Source organism: Canis aureus, chromosome 32 (genome assembly GCF_053574225.1).
Source record: "Canis aureus isolate CA01 chromosome 32, VMU_Caureus_v.1.0, whole genome shotgun sequence".
In the NCBI taxonomy this organism is placed as follows: Eukaryota; Metazoa; Chordata; class Mammalia; order Carnivora; family Canidae; genus Canis; species Canis aureus.
In genome coordinates, this window is record NC_135642.1 from 40403601 (window position 1) to 40422074 (window position 18474).

At 37.1% G+C, this 18474-nt stretch overlaps 1 protein-coding gene across 10 annotated transcripts in view; it reads right to left on the bottom strand.

Annotated features, from left to right (window-relative positions):
• MYO9A (myosin IXA) overlaps nt 1-18474 on the bottom strand; it is a 263829-nt gene that overhangs the window by 219831 nt on the left and 25524 nt on the right. For 9 of the 10 annotated variants that reach the window (XM_077881727.1, XM_077881730.1, XM_077881731.1 and 6 more), the window contains exon 2: nt 375-1285. In XM_077881727.1, the coding sequence (XP_077737853.1) occupies nt 375-1214 (840 nt within the window). In that variant the 5' untranslated portion in view covers nt 1215-1285. Of the gene's footprint in view, nt 1-374; nt 1286-1400; nt 1422-18474 lie in introns of those variants that run through there. The other variant, XM_077881726.1, reaches the window with a different exon arrangement.

Genomic DNA, 18474 nt, shown 5'->3' on the forward strand with positions numbered 1-18474 from the left:
TCAATACTAGGCACAGATGTCAAAGTTGCAGGGATACAAATATACTACTACTAAGAATATATTTCCTAGCCACCTAATTCCACAGCCCAATTACAGACAGGAGTCCTGTCCCTGCTATTTCCCTTTACAAGGTGATGCATATGCCTCCAATCATCCCTTTCTTCATCACTGTGACCCAAAAACACCCTTGAAAAAAATACTGCCACTGTCACACCATTTAAACTTCCACACTGCCTTTTTTGCTTTCCCATCTTTCAGTTTTCCTTGGTAACTAAAAATGATGTCTATACTTCTAGTCTCATTTTCTCACATCTACAAAATGTTTATGTTTTATTTTTCAAAGATATGTTTAAACAGTATTTCTACGCACTTACCTCAAGTACTGGTCCAGCTCCAAGAATAATTTGTTCCACTCCACTGGCAAATCCCTTCTGACTGAGAGCAGTAAGGTGGTGAATAAGAAAGTTTGTGCTTTGAGTCTTCCCAGAACCACTCTCTCCTGAAATCACGATGCACTGATTCTTTTTGCGCTGAAGCATGGCATGATAAGCAACATCAGCCACAGCATAAATGTGGGGCTCCAGTTTTCCCAATTGGTGGTTATCATACATTTTGACATATTTGGGATTATAAATAGGAAGAAACTTGAATGGGTTAATCACTATTAGAATACTGCCAACGTAGGTATAAATTTTTTCATGCTTAAAGCGATTTCGTAGGTTTTCTAAAAGAGTTTTCTCATTCAAATCAGGTAAGCTACACAAATCATCAAAGTCTTTCTGCTGAGGCTGTGGGAGAAAACCCCGTTCCATCATCCTGCGACGCTCTTCTGTTACCCGTAGCCATGACTGCAAACTACCATAATGGATTGATCCATCAAGGTTTTTTTCTCTCAGAAGAAAGCGATAGTCCTCTCCACTCAGGCGATTTTCCAGAGCCATCCGGGGCCACAACATCATTCGCTGAACTGGACAGTCTGTGGGGTTGAGTATCCATTCTTCTCCACCAAATTCCTTTACTTCTGCGAGAACGTAACACTTCGTTTTGTCAAGATGAAGTCTGTTTATAAGAGAGTCAATCACCTCAGCAGCTGTGGAGTTTTTTCTGGCAGGAATTGGACAGTAGATAGTCCCTTCTGAAATTGTCCCAGGATATATACGTAATGTATGTTCATTATCCTCAAAGCGTCGTCTTCCTCCATCATTTATATTCATATTGGACCCTGTCCCATCAGCATGGATAGTATGTGTTCAAGACCGTGCAAACCATTTTCGTGGCAAAAGAACTGTAACATAAAAGGTGTGAAACATTTAGAAATCATATTACGCAATCTTCACTTTTTGATGCTCAAGAAAGGCTTAAATCATGTTGATTACATCTTTCAGAACATAAAATCCTACCTCTTAGTCTAGAAATAGTCTTGACAAGAAAAAAACAGATGTTGGTGAGGATGTGGAGAAAGGGGAGCCCTCTTGCACTGTTGGTGGGAATGCAAACTGGTGCAGCCTCTCTGGAAAAACAGTGCGGAGGTTCCTCAAGAAGTTAAAAATAGAGCTACCCTACGACCCAACAATTGCACTACGGGGTATTTACCCCAAAGATACAGATGTAGTGAAACGATGAGACATCTGTACCCCAATGTTCATAGCAGCAATGTCCACTATAGCCAAACTGTGGAAGGAGCCACGATGTCCTTCAACAGATGAATGGATAAAGATGTGGTATATATGTACAATGGAATTGTATATCCTTTCAGCCATCAGAAAGGATAAATACCTACCACTTACTTCAACGTGGATGGAACTGGAGGATATTATGCTGAATGAAATTAGTCGGAGAAAGATAATTATCATATGGTTTCACTCATGTGGAATATGAGAAACAGTAAAAGGAACTATAAGGAAAGGAAGGAAACTGAGTGAAGAAAAATTAGAGAGGAAGACAAACCATGAGAGGTTCCTAACTCTGGGAAACAAAGGGTTGCAAAAGGGAGGTTAGTAGGGTTGGAGTAACTGGGTGACAGGCACTAAGGAGAGCATATGATGAGATGAGCACTGGGTGTTATACTATATGTTGACAAATTAATTTAAATAAAATATATTTTTTTAAAGAAACAGTCTTGAAAACATTCTCATCAAGATCACATATTACATTTTATCATCCAAATCTGGACACTTTCTAAAACAGCAACTTGCCAAAGATTTTTTCCATGTTTTATTACACTAATAATTTAAAATTCACAGTACAAATAAAAATTATTTTGTCCCCTATTTGAAATGTTTCTAAAGTACCTGAGATTAGAGTCAAGTACTTTCTTTGTATTTGAAGAGCCTCACCAAAGGCTGAATTAAAATGGGCAGAATAATCACGCAAGTCTAATCACCCTGCACCCAAAAGTTCTTGTAGATAAAGCAAAAACAAGAAAGAATGCCATTAATGAAACCAAATTTTTGAAATTAAAAACAGTAATAGATGAAATTAACAACACAGGAAACAACAAATGCTGGCAAGGATGCAGAAAAGGGGGAATGAAAACTGGAGCAGCCACTCGGGAAAACAGTATGGAATTTCCTCAAAAAATTAAAAATAGAACTACTTTACAATCCAGGGCTACTAGAGATTTACCCAAAGGATACAAAAATACTACTTCAAAAGGATACTTGCACCCCAATGTTTATAGCAGCATTATCAACAACAACCAAATTATGTAAAGAACCCAAACGTCCATTAACCCAAAACGTCCATTAACTTTATCCATGAATGGATAAAGAAGAGGTGATATACACATACACAATGGAATATTACCTAGCCATAAGAAAGAAAGAAACCTTGGGGCACCTGGGTGGCTCAGTCGGTTAAGTATCCAACTCCTGACTGCTGCTCAGGTCATGATCTCAAGGTCTGAGATCAAGCCCCGAGTCTGGCTCCCCACTCAGGAGGAAGTCTGCTTGAGATTCCCTCCATGTCCCTCTGCTCCTCCCCCGACATGTGCACACTCTCTCTCTAAAATAAACATATCTCTTTTAAAAAGAATGAAATCTTGCCATTTGCAATGACATGGATGGAGCTAGAGAGTATTATGCTAAGTGAAATAAGCCAGTCACAGAAAAACAAATACCATATGATTTCACTTGTGTGGAATTTAAGAAACAAAACAAACATGGAGGCGGGAAAGAAAAGCAAACCAAGAAACAGACTCTTAACTACAGAAAACAAACTGATGATTACCAGAGGCTGGGGTAGTGGGGGGGATTGGTTACATAGGTGACAGGAATTAAAGAAGACACTTGTGATGAACACTGGGTGTTATATGAAAGTACTGAAAAACTAAAATCTACACCTGAAACTAATATTACACTGTACATTAACTGAAATTTAAATAAAAACTTGAAAAAAGTAAAAAAATTAAAAATAAACAAAAAAATTAAACTAGATGAAATTATAACTCAGAGAATAAGAGAAACCTGCTACAGAATAGATATATTGTCAAGGCCTTTTGGACTCTTGACTTTCCACCTCTCCTAAGTGACAAGATAAGGCAGGCAACAATAAGATCCTGCCTCTGGCTTGCTGAACAAAGCTGACAGAATTATACAGCAAGGTACTATTATAAATTTTATTCAAACCTCCCTTTTCCTGTTTAACCTTATTTCATAAACTTTACCTATTTAACCTTTTTTCATTCCTTACAAGTATTCTGCATATCCTTCCAATCTTCTCAAACCCCACATATATAACACCTCTAGAATGATTTCAACTTTTGTATCTCACTTTTGTATCTCACTGAGAAAATAGTGCCTTTTCCTATGAAAATATTCCTATTTTCATCTCTTCTCTGCTTTTCCATTCCAGTCTACACAGAAAATATATTCCACATCCTTTCCAGGGCTTAAAAAAAAAAAAAAAACATTTCTTATCATCTCCATCAGTAACTTGCCCCATCAAAAAACCATCCTCATGTGTTATCACTCTTTTCCTTTTTATTTTATTTTATCCTTTACCATATAAAGATGCCATGTTATTTTTTTTTAAATATCTTCAGTTACTTCTCTCTCATACTACTGCATATTTGTCTAAGTCCTCAAGTGAAGAAACTGCTTTTTACCTTTTTCCTGAATGATCTTCAAACACAGAGAATATTATGGAACATATAAAAAGCAGTCATACACATGAAAAAAATACAAAACAAAACCACAATGAGATACCACGTCATACTAGTCAGAATGGCTAAAATGAACAATTCAGGAAACAAGAGATGTTGGCGAGCATGCAGAGAGTGGAGCTTTCCTACACTGTTGGTGGGAATGCAGCCACTCTGGAAAACAGTATGGAGGTTCCTCAAAAAGTTAAAAATAGAGACACCTGGGTGGCTCAGTGGTTGAGTGCCTGCCTTCAGCTCAGGGCATGATCCTGGGGTCTGGGGATCGAGTCTACATCGGGCTCCCTGCAAGGAGCCTGTTTCTCCCTCTGCCTATGTCTCTGCCTTTCTCTGTGTGTCTCTCATGAATGAATGAATGAATGAATGAATGAATGAATGAATGAATGAATAAAATATTTTTTTTTAAGTTTAAAATAGAGCTACCCTACCACCTAGCACTACTACTACGTACTACTAGGCATTTATCCAAAGGATGCAAACATGGTGACTTGAAGGGGCACATGCACACCAATGTTTATAAGAGCAATGTCCACAATAGCCAAAATATGACAAAAGTCCAGATGTTCATCAAAAGATGAATGGAGGGGATCCCTGGGTGGCACAGCAGTTTAGCACCTGCCTTTGGCCCAGGGCACAATCCTGGAGACCCGGGATGGAGTCCCACGTCGGGCTCCCAATGCATGGAGCCTGCTTCTCCCTCTGCCTGTGTCTCTGCCTCTCTCTCTGTGTGTGACTATCAAAAAAAAAAAAAAAAAAAAGATGAATGGAGGGGATCCATGGGTGGCTCAGAGGTTTAGCTCCTGCCTTTGGCCCAGGGCATGATCCTGGAATCCCAGGATCAAGTCCCACATTGGGCTCCTTGCATGGAGCCTGTTTCTCCCTCTGCCTGTGTCTCTGCCTCTGTGTGTCTCTCATGAATAAACAAATAAAATCTTTTTAAAAAAAAAAATGAATGGATAAAGATGTGGTATATATATACAATGGAATATTATACATCAAAAAGAATGAAATCTTGGGGCATAGATCAGTTCTTGGTGCTTAGTCAGTTAAGTGTCTGCCTTCAGGGACACCTGGGGTGGCCTAGTCAGTTAAGTATCTGACTCTTGATCTCAGCTCAAGTCATGATCTCAGGGTCCTAGGATAGAGCCCTGAGTCAGGCTCCCTGCTCAGCAGGGAGTGTACTTGTCTCCCTCTCCTTCACCCTCTCCCTCTGCCCCTCCCCACTGCTTGTGCTCTCTCAAATAAATAAAATCTTAAAAAAAAAAAAAAAAACAGGGGCATTTGGGTGGTTCGGTGGTTGAGTGTCTGCCTTTGGCTCAGGTCATGATTCCGGGGTCCTGGGATAGAGGCCCGCATTGGCCTCCCCATAGGGAGCCTGCCTCTCCCTTTACCTATTGTCTCTGCCTCTCTCATGAATAAATAAATAAAATCTTTAAAACAAAAAAAAAAGTGTCTGCCTTCAGCTCAGGTCATGATCCCAAAGTCCTGGGATCGGGGCCAAGTGGCGCTCCCTGCTCAGTAGGGAGTCTACTTGTCCCTCTCCCCCTGACCCTCCTCCCACTAGTGCTCACTCACTCTCTCTCAAATAAATAAATCTTTAAAAAAAATGAAATATTGTCATTTGCAATGACATGGATGGAACTAGAGGGTATTATGAGAAGTGAAATAAGTCAGAGAAAGAAATACCATATGATTTCACTCATACATAGAATTTAAGAAACAAAACAGATGAACAAAGAAGGGGAGGAAAAATAAAAATAAGATGAAAATTGAGAGAGAGGGACGCCTGGTTGGCTCAGTGGTTGAGCGTCTGCCTTTGGCTCAGGGTGTGATCCTGGAGTCCCCTGATGGAGTCCCGCATCGGGCTCTCTACATGGAGCCTGCCTCTCATTGTGTCTCTCGTGAATAAATAAAATCTTAAAAAAAAAAAAAAGAGAGAGAGAGAGAATTGAGAGAGGCAAACCATAAGAGACATTAAACTCTAGGAAACAAACAGAGTTACTGAAGGGAGGTGGGGGGGAAGGGATAATCAAGTGATGGGGATTTAGGAAGGCTCTTGATTAATAAGCACTTGGGTGTTCCATGCAACTGATGAATCACTAAATTCTACCTCTTAAACTAATTTTTTAAAAAAAGCAATCATATCTACCACCCAATGCAAGAAGTCGAAAACTGCTGTAATGACTCCAGATTGGTTTATAAACAAAATATTAGAGATATAGTTAAAGCTCCTTCTTTTGGTCCACTATCCTGAGCTCGGTATTATTCCCATACATGTTTCTATATTTTTATTACATATGTGAGTCTCCATAAATAATAGACAGTACTATTTCATTTTTTTAAGTTTTAAAAAACTGATGCATGTAAAAGTTCATTAACTGCCAAATAATATGCCATTGTATGTAGGTTCATTAACTGTAATAAATGTACCACAGGGTGGGGGGATTAATAATGGGGGAGGCTATGCATGTGTGGGGGCAGGCAGGGGGTCTGAATCTTCTGTTCAAATTTGCTATGAACCTAATCTAAAACTGCTCTAAAAAATAGACTATTTTTTTAAATCCCACTATACGATTAGACCACAATTTATCAATATACTGTTCTTCTAGTGAACACTTAGAATATTTACAATAGTACACTATTACAACAATCCTACAGTTTTCATATGCCTTTTCTGGGCTTTATACCTAGGAGTGGAATTGCTGGGTTTTAAGTATCTTCAACTTTACTAGGTATTAAGAAAATATTCTCCAAAGTAGTTGTCCCAACTATTTCACAGCTAATGCAGAAAGCACTCATGTTTCTCTGCCTCCATACCAATAAGAGTATCACCAGACTTCAGTTTCTGCCAGTGTAAGTGCAAAAAGGTATCCCATTACTTTAATTTGCATTTCCCTGATTACCAGAGTGAGAAGCGCAACATTTATCCTATCATTTACCATTTGGACTATGTTGCTTATTCATTTCCATTTTCTGAGTTACCTTATCTTTATTGGTTTGAAAGAGTTTTTCATATACCCTGGATATTAATCGTCAGTTAAATGTGTGACAAATATCTCCTACCAATCAGTGCCTTACCTTTCTATTTTGTTTATAATAAATACCTTTGTTGCAGAGAAGTTTTCGTTTTTAACAGTCATATTTATCAAGCCTTTACAGGTTATGATTTCTTCTTTAATAAATTACAGTAACAATAATTGCAGTTAATTCTTATTATATGTTTATAAATTACAGTAACAATAATTGCAGTTAATTCTTATTATATGTTTATTTGTACCAATAATTTTTCTAATTATTTCACATTTTATTTCTCTCTGAGGGCTTTCTGTTGTTTTGAGAGGGTACATGCTCATGCACACATGTGAGAGAGAGAGAGAGCTCAAGTGGAGGGAGGCAGAGGGAGAGGAAGAGAAAGTGAATGCATCCCAAGCAGGCTCCACACTCAGTGCAGAGCCCAACTTGGGGCTTAATCCCATGACCCTGAGATCATGACCTGAGCTGAAACCAAGAGTTGGACACCCACTGACTGAGCACCCAGGCATCCCTCTGAGGGTTTTTTTTTACCATCATCCTCCTCATTTTATAAATTAGAAAACACAGAAAGATTACATAACTTACCTAAAGTCATAACCAGAATGATAAAGCTGAGATATGGAGCAGGCAGTCTGGCTCTAATGCCTACATAGCATTATCTCCTGCTACTTTTAAAAAATCCCTCTTCATCCTGAGGACATAAAGTTATCATCCCCAAAGTTTTCTTCAAAGTTCGGGGCACCCGGGTAGCTCAGTCAGATTAGGGTCTGCCTTCAGCTCAGGTCATGATCTCAGGGTCCTGGGATTGAGCCCCACATTGAGCCCTGCATGAAGCCCCACATTGGGCTCCCTGGGAGCCTGCTTCTCCCTCTCCCTCTGCAGCTCCCCTGCTTGTACTCTCTCCTGTCAAATAAGTAAAATCTTTAAAAAAATATTTAAAAATTAAAAATAAAATAAAAGGCCTAAGTTATTCTTTTCTCATGTCTTTAATCCATATAGAATTTTCATAGTACTCTTGTTTTCATGCCAATTCAGATTAGCAATCTAATCAGTACCACAATAAAAGAGTCCAATCTTTCCCCTCTGATTTATAATGCCACCTTTGTCATGTAGCAAATTCCATATAAAAATCAATGTGCTCTGGGTTCTGTATTCTCTTCCACTAATCTATCTGTCCATCCCTGAACCTATCTTAATTATTATAGCTTTATAATAAGTTTTGATATCTGGAAGGCTTATCACTTTAATTTGTTCTTTAATGTACTTTGACTTTTACAATAAGAATTCTAAGATAAACACATCCACTACCATGAAAAAATCTTCTGACATTTTGATTGACACTACACTGATTTCATAAATACTAGAAAACAGACATCCTACTGATTTTCCATTTATCAACATTATGCCATTCACTTAGGAAGTTTCTGTTATTTCATGTCCACCTGATCTTTTTTCTGCCTTAAATGCCATAATTGTTTTAATTTAAGGGATATTACTCATCTCCTTGAAAATACTAAATATAAAATTTGATATTTTTCAGGATTCAATTTCCCCAGTTACCTCATAAGTATTTTTCTTACAGCTGGTCTGTTCAAATCAGCAGATCTGTCCTACACTAACACTGATGGTATGCACTGAGATGGCAGGTTCCTTGTTGAAAAGCTGTTTGTGTTCCCCTGAAACTCCAGGTTTAAGAAGACTTCTTATAAACTGTGGATTCTGGCAGCAGTCAATAGCAAAGCTGCTACTTACTGCTAAGCATGATAGGCCCTGCATTACTCCAGTAGATGCACTGCATAACTATAGTCTGATTTCTAAAGGTATACAATAGGGCAAGCCCTAGAACTAAACTCAGAAATATCTTTTTTAACAGAAGAGCCCTATACATCCTGGCCCATGGTTTCCAACAATGAGCCCAATTCCAACAACATCCCCCACTAACTACCTCAAAGAAACCCAAACCTTAGCTGCTTTACCTTCCTGGTCTGAGCCACACCCTACTCACTGCTTTGTGTTCTACTACTTTTCAGAAACAGAAATGCTTGTCATTTTTGCACCCCATTCGTCAACTTGGTTTTCTCTTTTTGCTTTTATCAATCATTGCTGGTGTTTGGAAAAGAGGGGCTGCCTCAAAATATCACTCACAAATACATCTTGATGGCAAGCCATTAGAGTTTATCTAAATCATCTGGGCAATGTTTTAAAAATATACATTTCTAAGCTCAATAATGGATCTGAGGTTGGGAAATCTATGCAGTTCTGTTGTTGCTGTTCCAAAAAATTATACTTGAAAATCAATGGTTTGTATTTCTACTCTTCACTCTTTTACCACTCTTCACACATGGCAAGTGCTATCAATATTCTTTGAAAATGTCACCAATTCCCATACAGTTGCCAAAGCCAAAGGCTTCTTCTGAATCCTCATCTTAACATGCCACACCATAGCATTTGACCTAGAGAGCCATCTTCTCATTCTTGAAACTGTCCTCACATGACAATTATTTTTCTTGTAATCTTCCTGATAGGCTCACTCTTTTTCTGACTCATTCTCAGAGCTCCTTTTCCATGACTTCACTTTAAAAAAAAAAAAAAAAAAAAAAAAGTTCTCCCAGTTTCTGATCCCAACCCCGTGCTCTTCTACCTAGATGACTTTACCTAATCCTCTATCTGTAATTTATATCATTACCTGTTATCTTCGGATGCTTTTGTACTACAGTGACAAAGACCATATGGTCCACAAAGCCAAAAATGTTTACTATGTGGTCCTTAAAAGAAAAAGGTTGCTGACCCCTATTCTAGCATTATCACTAAAAAAAAAAAAAAAAAAAAAAGAGAGAGAGAGAGAGAGAAAAAGAAAGAAAGAAAGAAAGAGAAAAAAAAAGAAAAGAAAAGAAAAGAAAAGGAAAGGAAAGGAAAGAAGAAAAGAAAAGAAAAGAAAAGAAAAGAAAAGAAAAGAAAAGAAAAGAAAGAAGTGTAACTTCCCAGTTAACAGTGTGAAAAAAACAATGGAACGATTAAACAGTAATCCAAAAGAAGGCAAGAAAGGAAGGGGGTCCCAGAGAGAGTTAGAACAGATGTTACAAATGGAAAGCAAACTACATATATCAGTAACTATATTAAAAGTAAATGTTCCAGTTAAAAGACTGCCAACAGATTTTTAAAGTCCAACTATCTGCTATTTTCAATAGACAAATACCTATAATATAAAGATACTCATGTATACCATGTCAATTCTAGACCCAAAAAAAGTTGGTATAATCAAAATCACATGGAGCAAAATTTAAAAAGGAAAGCTAAGTTAAGTATCTCTTAGGTCTCTTTTAGCCCTTAAATACTGTAATTCTAGGTTTAAGCCTGAGTCAAAGGTCTCTGGATATTGTTGGTGACTGAAAAGTAGGAAGTAAGAGGTTAAGAAAAGAGTGGCAGAAGATAGATTGGCAAGTAAGTAAACTAGTGGATGATGGATGATGGTCAAATCAGCTAGTAAGGGGAAAAAAAAGGAGAAATATGAGTAAGAAGCACCTGGGTAGCTCAGTCGGTTAAGCAACCAACTCTCTTTGATTTTGGCTCAGGTCATGGTCTCAGGGTCATGAGACTGAGCCCCACATCAGGCTCTGACCAAGCTCCGCAGAGTGTGCTTGTCCCTTCTCCAGAGCTCTGCTCTTTCCCCCACTTGCTCTCCCTCTCAAATAAATAAATAAAATCTTTAGAGAAAAAAAAAGTACAAGTGAATCATTTACTAGTTAGAAGGCTTGGGAGCATGGCTTTATGTCTATAAATAGAATCAAGTAGAGAAGCAGAAACTGAAAACTTAAGAAAATGAAAGTCTATCTGATGGGCCAAGGTTCTTTGCTAAGCAAGGCTAAATGAGATTTAAGTCAAAGGTCCACAGGTGGGTCTCTCAGAACACTTTATTTCTCTCCAAGAATTTTTGGAAAAAAAGGTTAAGAAACAGCTTTTCGGGTAAGATGTGACAAAAATGCAATGTTAGATGATCTTCATCACTAGAGAGTATACAGGAGAGTATACAGGAGCCCAGTTTTACCTATGGTAGGTCAATGCCAAGTAAAAATCAAATTGGGTGCTGAAGGAAAACACATTTTGTAGTATTTCAATGAAAGAAAAGGTGATGGGACACCTGGGTAGCTTCAGCAGTTAAGCGCCTGCCTTCAAGCCAGGGCGTGATCCTGGAGTCCTGGGATCCAATCCCACACATCAGGCTCCCTGCATGGAGCCTGCTTCTCCCTTTGCCTCTCTGTGTCTCTCATGAATAAATAAAAATCTTTAAAAAAAAAAAAAATGCTTTCAGCTCTAAGTGACAAGAAAAGGTGATGGAAGAAATTAGTTATAACATACTTTGGTACATGGCCCTTCTTCTAGTGAAAGTACAGTACTATGTTTGCCTTTGAAGAACTACTACCAAATGACTACCCAATTGTCATTTGACCAGTTTCAGTGAACTGACCTCATCTCCCAGTTAGGGGGGAAAGGGTGATATTAGTCCTGCCCCAGGCCCAGCTAGTTAGTTTACTGCATTCCCCCTGGCAACAGTGGTTGTTCACTGAAATTCCATCCTAGAATTTTGCTGCAACTATTAGGAAAGAAGCATTTTCTTTTCTACTGCGCTAGTTATCTGGAAAGATGTATATCTAGAACTGTTCACAGCCAACTTTCCTGAATGCACAGAACCTCTATGCAGTAAAAGGAAATAAAATGAATACATAAAGCAAAGCCTTAACATTGTTTGGGCCCGTGAATAGAGCTGTGCCTCAAATAAACTCCACCACTGAACTTCCTTGTTAAGTGGTGGAGTTAAGTGTGACAATCAATTCCTTTTACCCTGAGCCACTTTGAGTTGGGTTTCTGTTCTCTGCAATCAGAGGAACTCACTACAGTAGGTACATCTCAATGCAATACCCTTTGACAATATAGTTATCCCTTATTAACCAAATTCCTGATATCTAAAAATTCCACAGTCTACACTCAGGAACCAAATATATTTGAATAAACTTTTTGATACTTTCTTCACAATCATGCTATTTGGTTTCCAAGTTTAGGAAACCAAATAGATTCCAACAGGGCAGTACCAAATTCACTATCCAAACTAAAAATTGGATAAAAAACAGATTCGAATGGTGGTGAAGGATATTTGTAACATCAGGCATGCAGAAAGATGGCATGGATGTACAATATATTGTACAAATGAAAAAACTTAAAATATAAAATTGTATATAAAGGCAAACATATATAAAAAGGACAAAAAATTAGACTTTTGAATAACCTTCAAAACTCCCATTTATAATTTTCAACAAAAATAAGTCTGATGTGCATTTGAACATTTGAGTTGAATAGAAAATCTCTGAGACAGGGAACAAACTAATACCTTTCAAATTAGCAAATTAGGGCTTAAAGCGCAAAAAAGGCTAAAAAATTTACCTTATGATAAAGATGGCATCCAGATAAAAAGATTATGGATAAATGACTGATTGGGAAAATAAAATAATTTAAACGATCCATATAAAGAATTAAGCACATTACTGGCACTTATATAGCAATTACACATTGCTCTATCTGTCATAAAGAAAATTATTTAATACATTTTTCCCCCCTATCCCAAAGTAGTTATTTCAAAAGTATAGGCTAACAGAGGGAAACAATGCGGTGAGACAGTTGCTGTGGCTGGTAGGGTGTGGTTCAGAATAGGCCAGCTTATGCTGTTATTCACTGGACTGAGTTAGAAGAGACTAATTATAGAGGAAAACTGTGGTGAAGAAAGAAAACAGAAGGAATACAGAGTTTCCTTTAAATTAGAAGTTCAGTTAAAAAGATAAAAGGAACAAGATTTTTAATGCCATATTTTGTAACTGTGCTAATAAAACTTAATTTTCAAAAATCATTATGGTTGCTTTTATTCTTTACCAAATTCTCAAAGTTATTTCCAAGAAGAAAAAAAGACATATCCATTCTCTTCACATTTGCTTTATCATAAGGATCCACTTATGAATATTAGTAAGATTATATATTATCATTCAGTAACAAGAGGGTAGAAGAATAAAAGGCAAATTCGTGTCTAAAAAATAAAAATCTAGCTTCACTATAGAGAAAATAACTCAAAGCTAAAATCTCACCAGTATATATTAAAGGAAAACATTCTACTATCAAGGCAGGGTCCATTTGAGAAAATAATACTGATTTGTATACAGCTGTAAATATCATGAGGACAGTACTATTAAATATTTTGAACTTATTTTACAAAAATAACTGAGAAAGTGGCATTTAAGAGCTAAGATTCACATTTCTTCATTCTCTCATCTGAATTAGCAAAAAAGTGTGATATGCTTGTATCTATCATTGCTCCACTAGTCTACTTTATAGTCAACAGGGCGGGGAGGGGGTGTGGGTGAAATCCTTTTTAAAGACAGATCATGTTACCCTCTTATCAAAGACTTCAATGGTTCTCCATAACATAGTTAAATAAAATTATAACCTCTTACTGTGGCCTAACTTCATCTTTCCCTCACTCCACTCCATTCCACCACTCCATTCCACCCTCACTGGTCTTTTTCTGAATTTAAGTTTATTCCTGCTTTAGGACCTTTACACTTCCTTCCTATCCTATTCCTATTCTACCTGGACCTTCTTTCATTCACTGAGGTCTCTGCTCAAATGCCAACTCCTCAGAGAGGATTTTCTTTACTACCCTATCTAAAATAACCCTCTTTCCTCACTCTATTCTCCTTATCCTGATTTATTTTTAATCAGAGAAACTGATAGACTACTTAGAATTATATTACTATTTATTTGGGTTTTTAATCTACTGGAAGACTTCCCCACTAAAAGGTAAAAGACTTGTCTTTTTTTTTTTTCATCATAGGTATCCACAGCTAAAAAAAAAATTTGTTGAAATAAACAAATTCACATATGCAGTAATTCATGTATTTCAGAAATCAGTTTTATTGCTTAAGGCATTTTATTAACAGCTTTTTCCCCCCTTTTCCTACTTTCTCATCTATTTTCTTCTTTGACTTCCTGTAAGAGCTGTTTTCAACAAGAATTTGACAATGTCTGGCTTTAAAAATAAGCAAATGGGGACACCTGGCTAGCTCAATTGATAAAGCATGCGATTCTTGACCTTGGGGTGTTAGTTCGAGCCCCGTGTTGGGTGTAAAGATTACTTAAAAACAAAATCTTTTAAAAAAAAAATTAAATAAAAAATTAAAATGAGCAAGTAATCAAACTTCTTTCCTAAGCAGTTAATCAACTGTTCCTGATACAGTGCCTAACAATATATATATGGGAGATGGCTCTTAAGAAAAGAGGATATCGGGCAGCCCTGGTGGCTCAGCAGTTTAGCGCCACCTTTGGCCCAGGGCATGATCCTGGGGACCCGGGATCGAGTCCCGCGTCAGGCTCCCTGCCTGGGGCCTGCTTCTCCCTCTGCCTGTGTCTGTGTCTCTACCTCCCTCTCTCTGTGTCTCTCATGAATAAATAAAATCTTTAAAAAAAGAAAGAAAAGAAGAAAAAAGAAAAGAAAAGAAAAGAAAAGAAAAGAAAAGAAAAGAAAAGAAAAGAAAAGAAAAGAAAAGAAAGAAAAGAAAAGAAAAGAGGATATCCAAATGGCCAATAAAGAAATGAAAAAGAATTCAACATCTGTGGATTAGCCTATTGTTCAAAAATATTTACTACATATCCTCAAGTCCAATAGAGTATACCTCCTCATCCCTTGAACTGGGCTAAACAACAGGACTTAATTTAGAGAGTGGGAGGTCAACAGACATGATGTAAACAAGGTCTCAAAGTATGCTTGCCCAGTTAGCTATGCTTTCTTGCATTTGTGCCACCACTATGAGAACATGAATTTTCTAGCCTATTAGTCCCAGTAGGAAGATGAGATATATAAACAGAGCTTTGCCAGCTGACCCACAAAATCATGACCAACGAATAAATACTTATTGTTGTACACCACTGGCAATTTTCAAGTTGTTTGTTTAGCAGTATTAGTTGACAAATACATTATCATTAGTCATCTGAGAAATGCAAATCAAAATCACAATGTGGGGGTGCCTATGTGGCTCAGTCAGTTAAGCATCTGCCTTCCACTCAGATCATGATTCCAGAGTCCTGGAATAGAGCCAGATCATCCTGCTCCAGCTCCAGAGCTGAGGCTCTGGCTCCTGGCTCCTGGCTCTTTGCTCAGCTGGGAGTCTCCTTCTCCCTCTGCCCTTCCTCCTGTTCATAGTTGCTCTCTCTCTCTGAAATGAACAAAATCTTAAAAAGAATAATAATTTTTTAAAAAATCACAATGGGAAACTACCAAACCTCCACCAAAATGACCTATGTCCACTAAAGCTATATGGGAGAATGTTCATTGCCGCTTAATTCATAAAATAGCCAAAAAATAAAAACATTGAAAATTGCATCAACAATAAAATTAATAAATGGAATAGAGCATTAAAAAAGAACAAATTGCTGATATACACAACATAAATACCAGTGACATAATGCTGAGTGAAAAAAGCCAGATAAAGAGATATTAACTAAGTTATCCAATTTATATGAAGTTCACAGACAAAATAAATCTATGGTTATAAACCTCAGAAGCCTGGTTCCCTGTAGAGAGAGAGAGAGGCAGAGCACAAAATGAAGCCTAGTGGAATTTTATAAACAGTCTTTATCTTAATCTGAGTGGTGGATAAGCAGGTATATACATAATTTTTTATGTACATAATTTTTAAACTGTTAAAAGTGAGGGCATGCACTTTACTGTATACCTCAATTTTTTAAAAAAGAAAAATTTTAGCATAACTAATGAGATTGGTTATTTGAAGCTAAAGTGGTATTCCGAGTTATAAATATTATTAGTCCAGTATTACAATTATTACTGTATATCTTAAGAATGTTTCAAAATTATACTTTACAATAAATACCTGGGTAAAGTATATAAGCATCTAGTTTAAATATTAACCCAAAGATTATTATATCCAAGGATTATGTAATCCTTGGATTATATTAACAGTTTCAAAATACACTGACCATTTGCCATTCCACCGGAACACCATGGGGAGACTAAACTACAACCAAAACATGAATCTTAATTTAAAATCTCTACAAGACAGATCTCTAGTTTTTTTAATATACCAATATAATATGGTTGGTGTAATTATGACATTTCTGTGCTTTTAATCCACTTAATTATTTTTAAAGATTTTATTTATTTATTCATGAGAGACACAGAAAGAGAGGGAGACAGAGACACAGGCAGAGGGAGAAGCAGGCTCCACGCAGGGAGCCCGACGTGGGACTCGATCCTGGGTCTCCGGGATCACGCCCTGGGCTGAAAGTGGCGCTAAACCACTGAGCCACCAGGGCTGTCCTAATCCACTTAATTTAATAAAATTCCAGAAGCTTCAAAATGTTTACTCATTCTAATAAAAATCTTCAAAGGCTACAAAAATTTTTTATATTGTTTTACGCAACAAATTTTCTACTCTGTAGAAAAACCTCACAAGTTTACTCATAATTATTGTACAATGCAAAGTTTGACAGAAGAATCCTACAATTCTTTAGACTTCTTAATGAAAATACAAAAATTCTATCTGTAATTAGAAAAAAAGCTATACATGATACTTTCTAGGTCATTTATTGAGATTTCATTTTACTAGCTCAATGATATTTGTCTACAAGACTATCAAATTACCTTTCCACAGTCCTTACAGAAAGAAAACTGTACTTCAAACAGCTTTCTCCCTAGGCTCTCAATCTCTAAATAATTAATGTATTAAGTGAACACATTTAATGGTTCCTATAAGCTCCAGAATGTGCTACATCTCAGCAGCATTTCACTTCTTTTAAAGTCTGTAACATTTTCATTCACAGCTTTAAGAAATATAATTCTTCTGGGGAGTCTGGGTGGCTCAGTCATTTGAGTGTCTACCTTCAGCTCAGGTCTTGGTCCCAGGTTCTAGGATGGAGCCCCAGACCAGGGTCCCTGCTCTGCCGGGAGGCCTGCTTCTCCCTCTGCCTATGTCTCTGCCTCTTTGTGTTTCTCATGAATAAATAAATAAAATCTTAAAAAAAAAAAAAAAAAAGAAACCAGGCCCCAATTTCATACCCAATATACCACACTTAACACAAATAAGAAACATGATGATAATAACAATAGCAACACACTCATTTAACTCTACTATGTGTTTAAATCATTTAACCCTCATAACAATCCTAGTCAAATGTATATTATGATGCTCATTTTACAAATCAAGAAACCGAAGCATATGGAGATTGCCACTTGTGTCAGGTTATAGGCCAGTTAAATGGCAAAGCCAAGATTTGGACCTCAGTGGTCTAGCCCTAGAATTCAGATTCCTAAACATTATGCTACTTTGCCTTTCATAAACTGCTTCATGTTATAGATGATACGGTACATGTCATATTTCTTCTATGAAATCATAAGCTTTTATAGAGCAGAGATCAAATCTTCTGACCCCACTACAGCTCAAGAGAAGTTTTCTTTAGCATAGGAACTGGTAAATAATAAAGGGAAACTAGAAGTCAAAATGGAGTCCAAAGGAAGGCTTCATTGCAATAATGATGTCTAAACTTAATCTTGCCACTGAACTCCAAAACTATATCAACTGTTTAGTCCACATTTGCCAGTCTCCACTACTAGTCCATATGCTTGTTGAAACAGGGGTGGTTTTTTTTTTAAGAGGTAGGGAAGGAGCAGAGGGAGAGGAAGACAGAGAATCTCAAGCAGGCACCACACCCATCACAGAGTCCAATGTAGGGCTCTATCTCACAACCCTGACATCATGACCTGAGCCGAAATCAAGGGTCACACGCTTAACCGACAGAGCCACCCAGATGCCCCTTAAAGAGAGTATTTCTTTGTCTTTACATCTGCAACACAATGTTTGGAACCTAGCAGAAACTCAAAAAATATTGAATAAATATGTGAAACTCTATTACAAAGGGTTTTACCTCAAGATAGCCACTATCAATAGAATCAATAAAAGAGATTCATAAGCAATTATATAATTTGTGACAAACCAATTATCAAACTGTTGAAGTAGAAAAGAGAGTTGGGAAAAATAGTGATAAGACAGCAGAAACACGCAAGACAATAGGAACATATATTATTTATAACCGGCAGTAAACATAAGAACAAAGCAGAGAGACTTCTTTTTCTTAATTTACACATTCATAAAATTTTATTCCTTCAGTTATTTCAAGATAATCTTCTTTTGAGCACTTCTTCCATTAACTTTCAATAAGAATCCGAGACT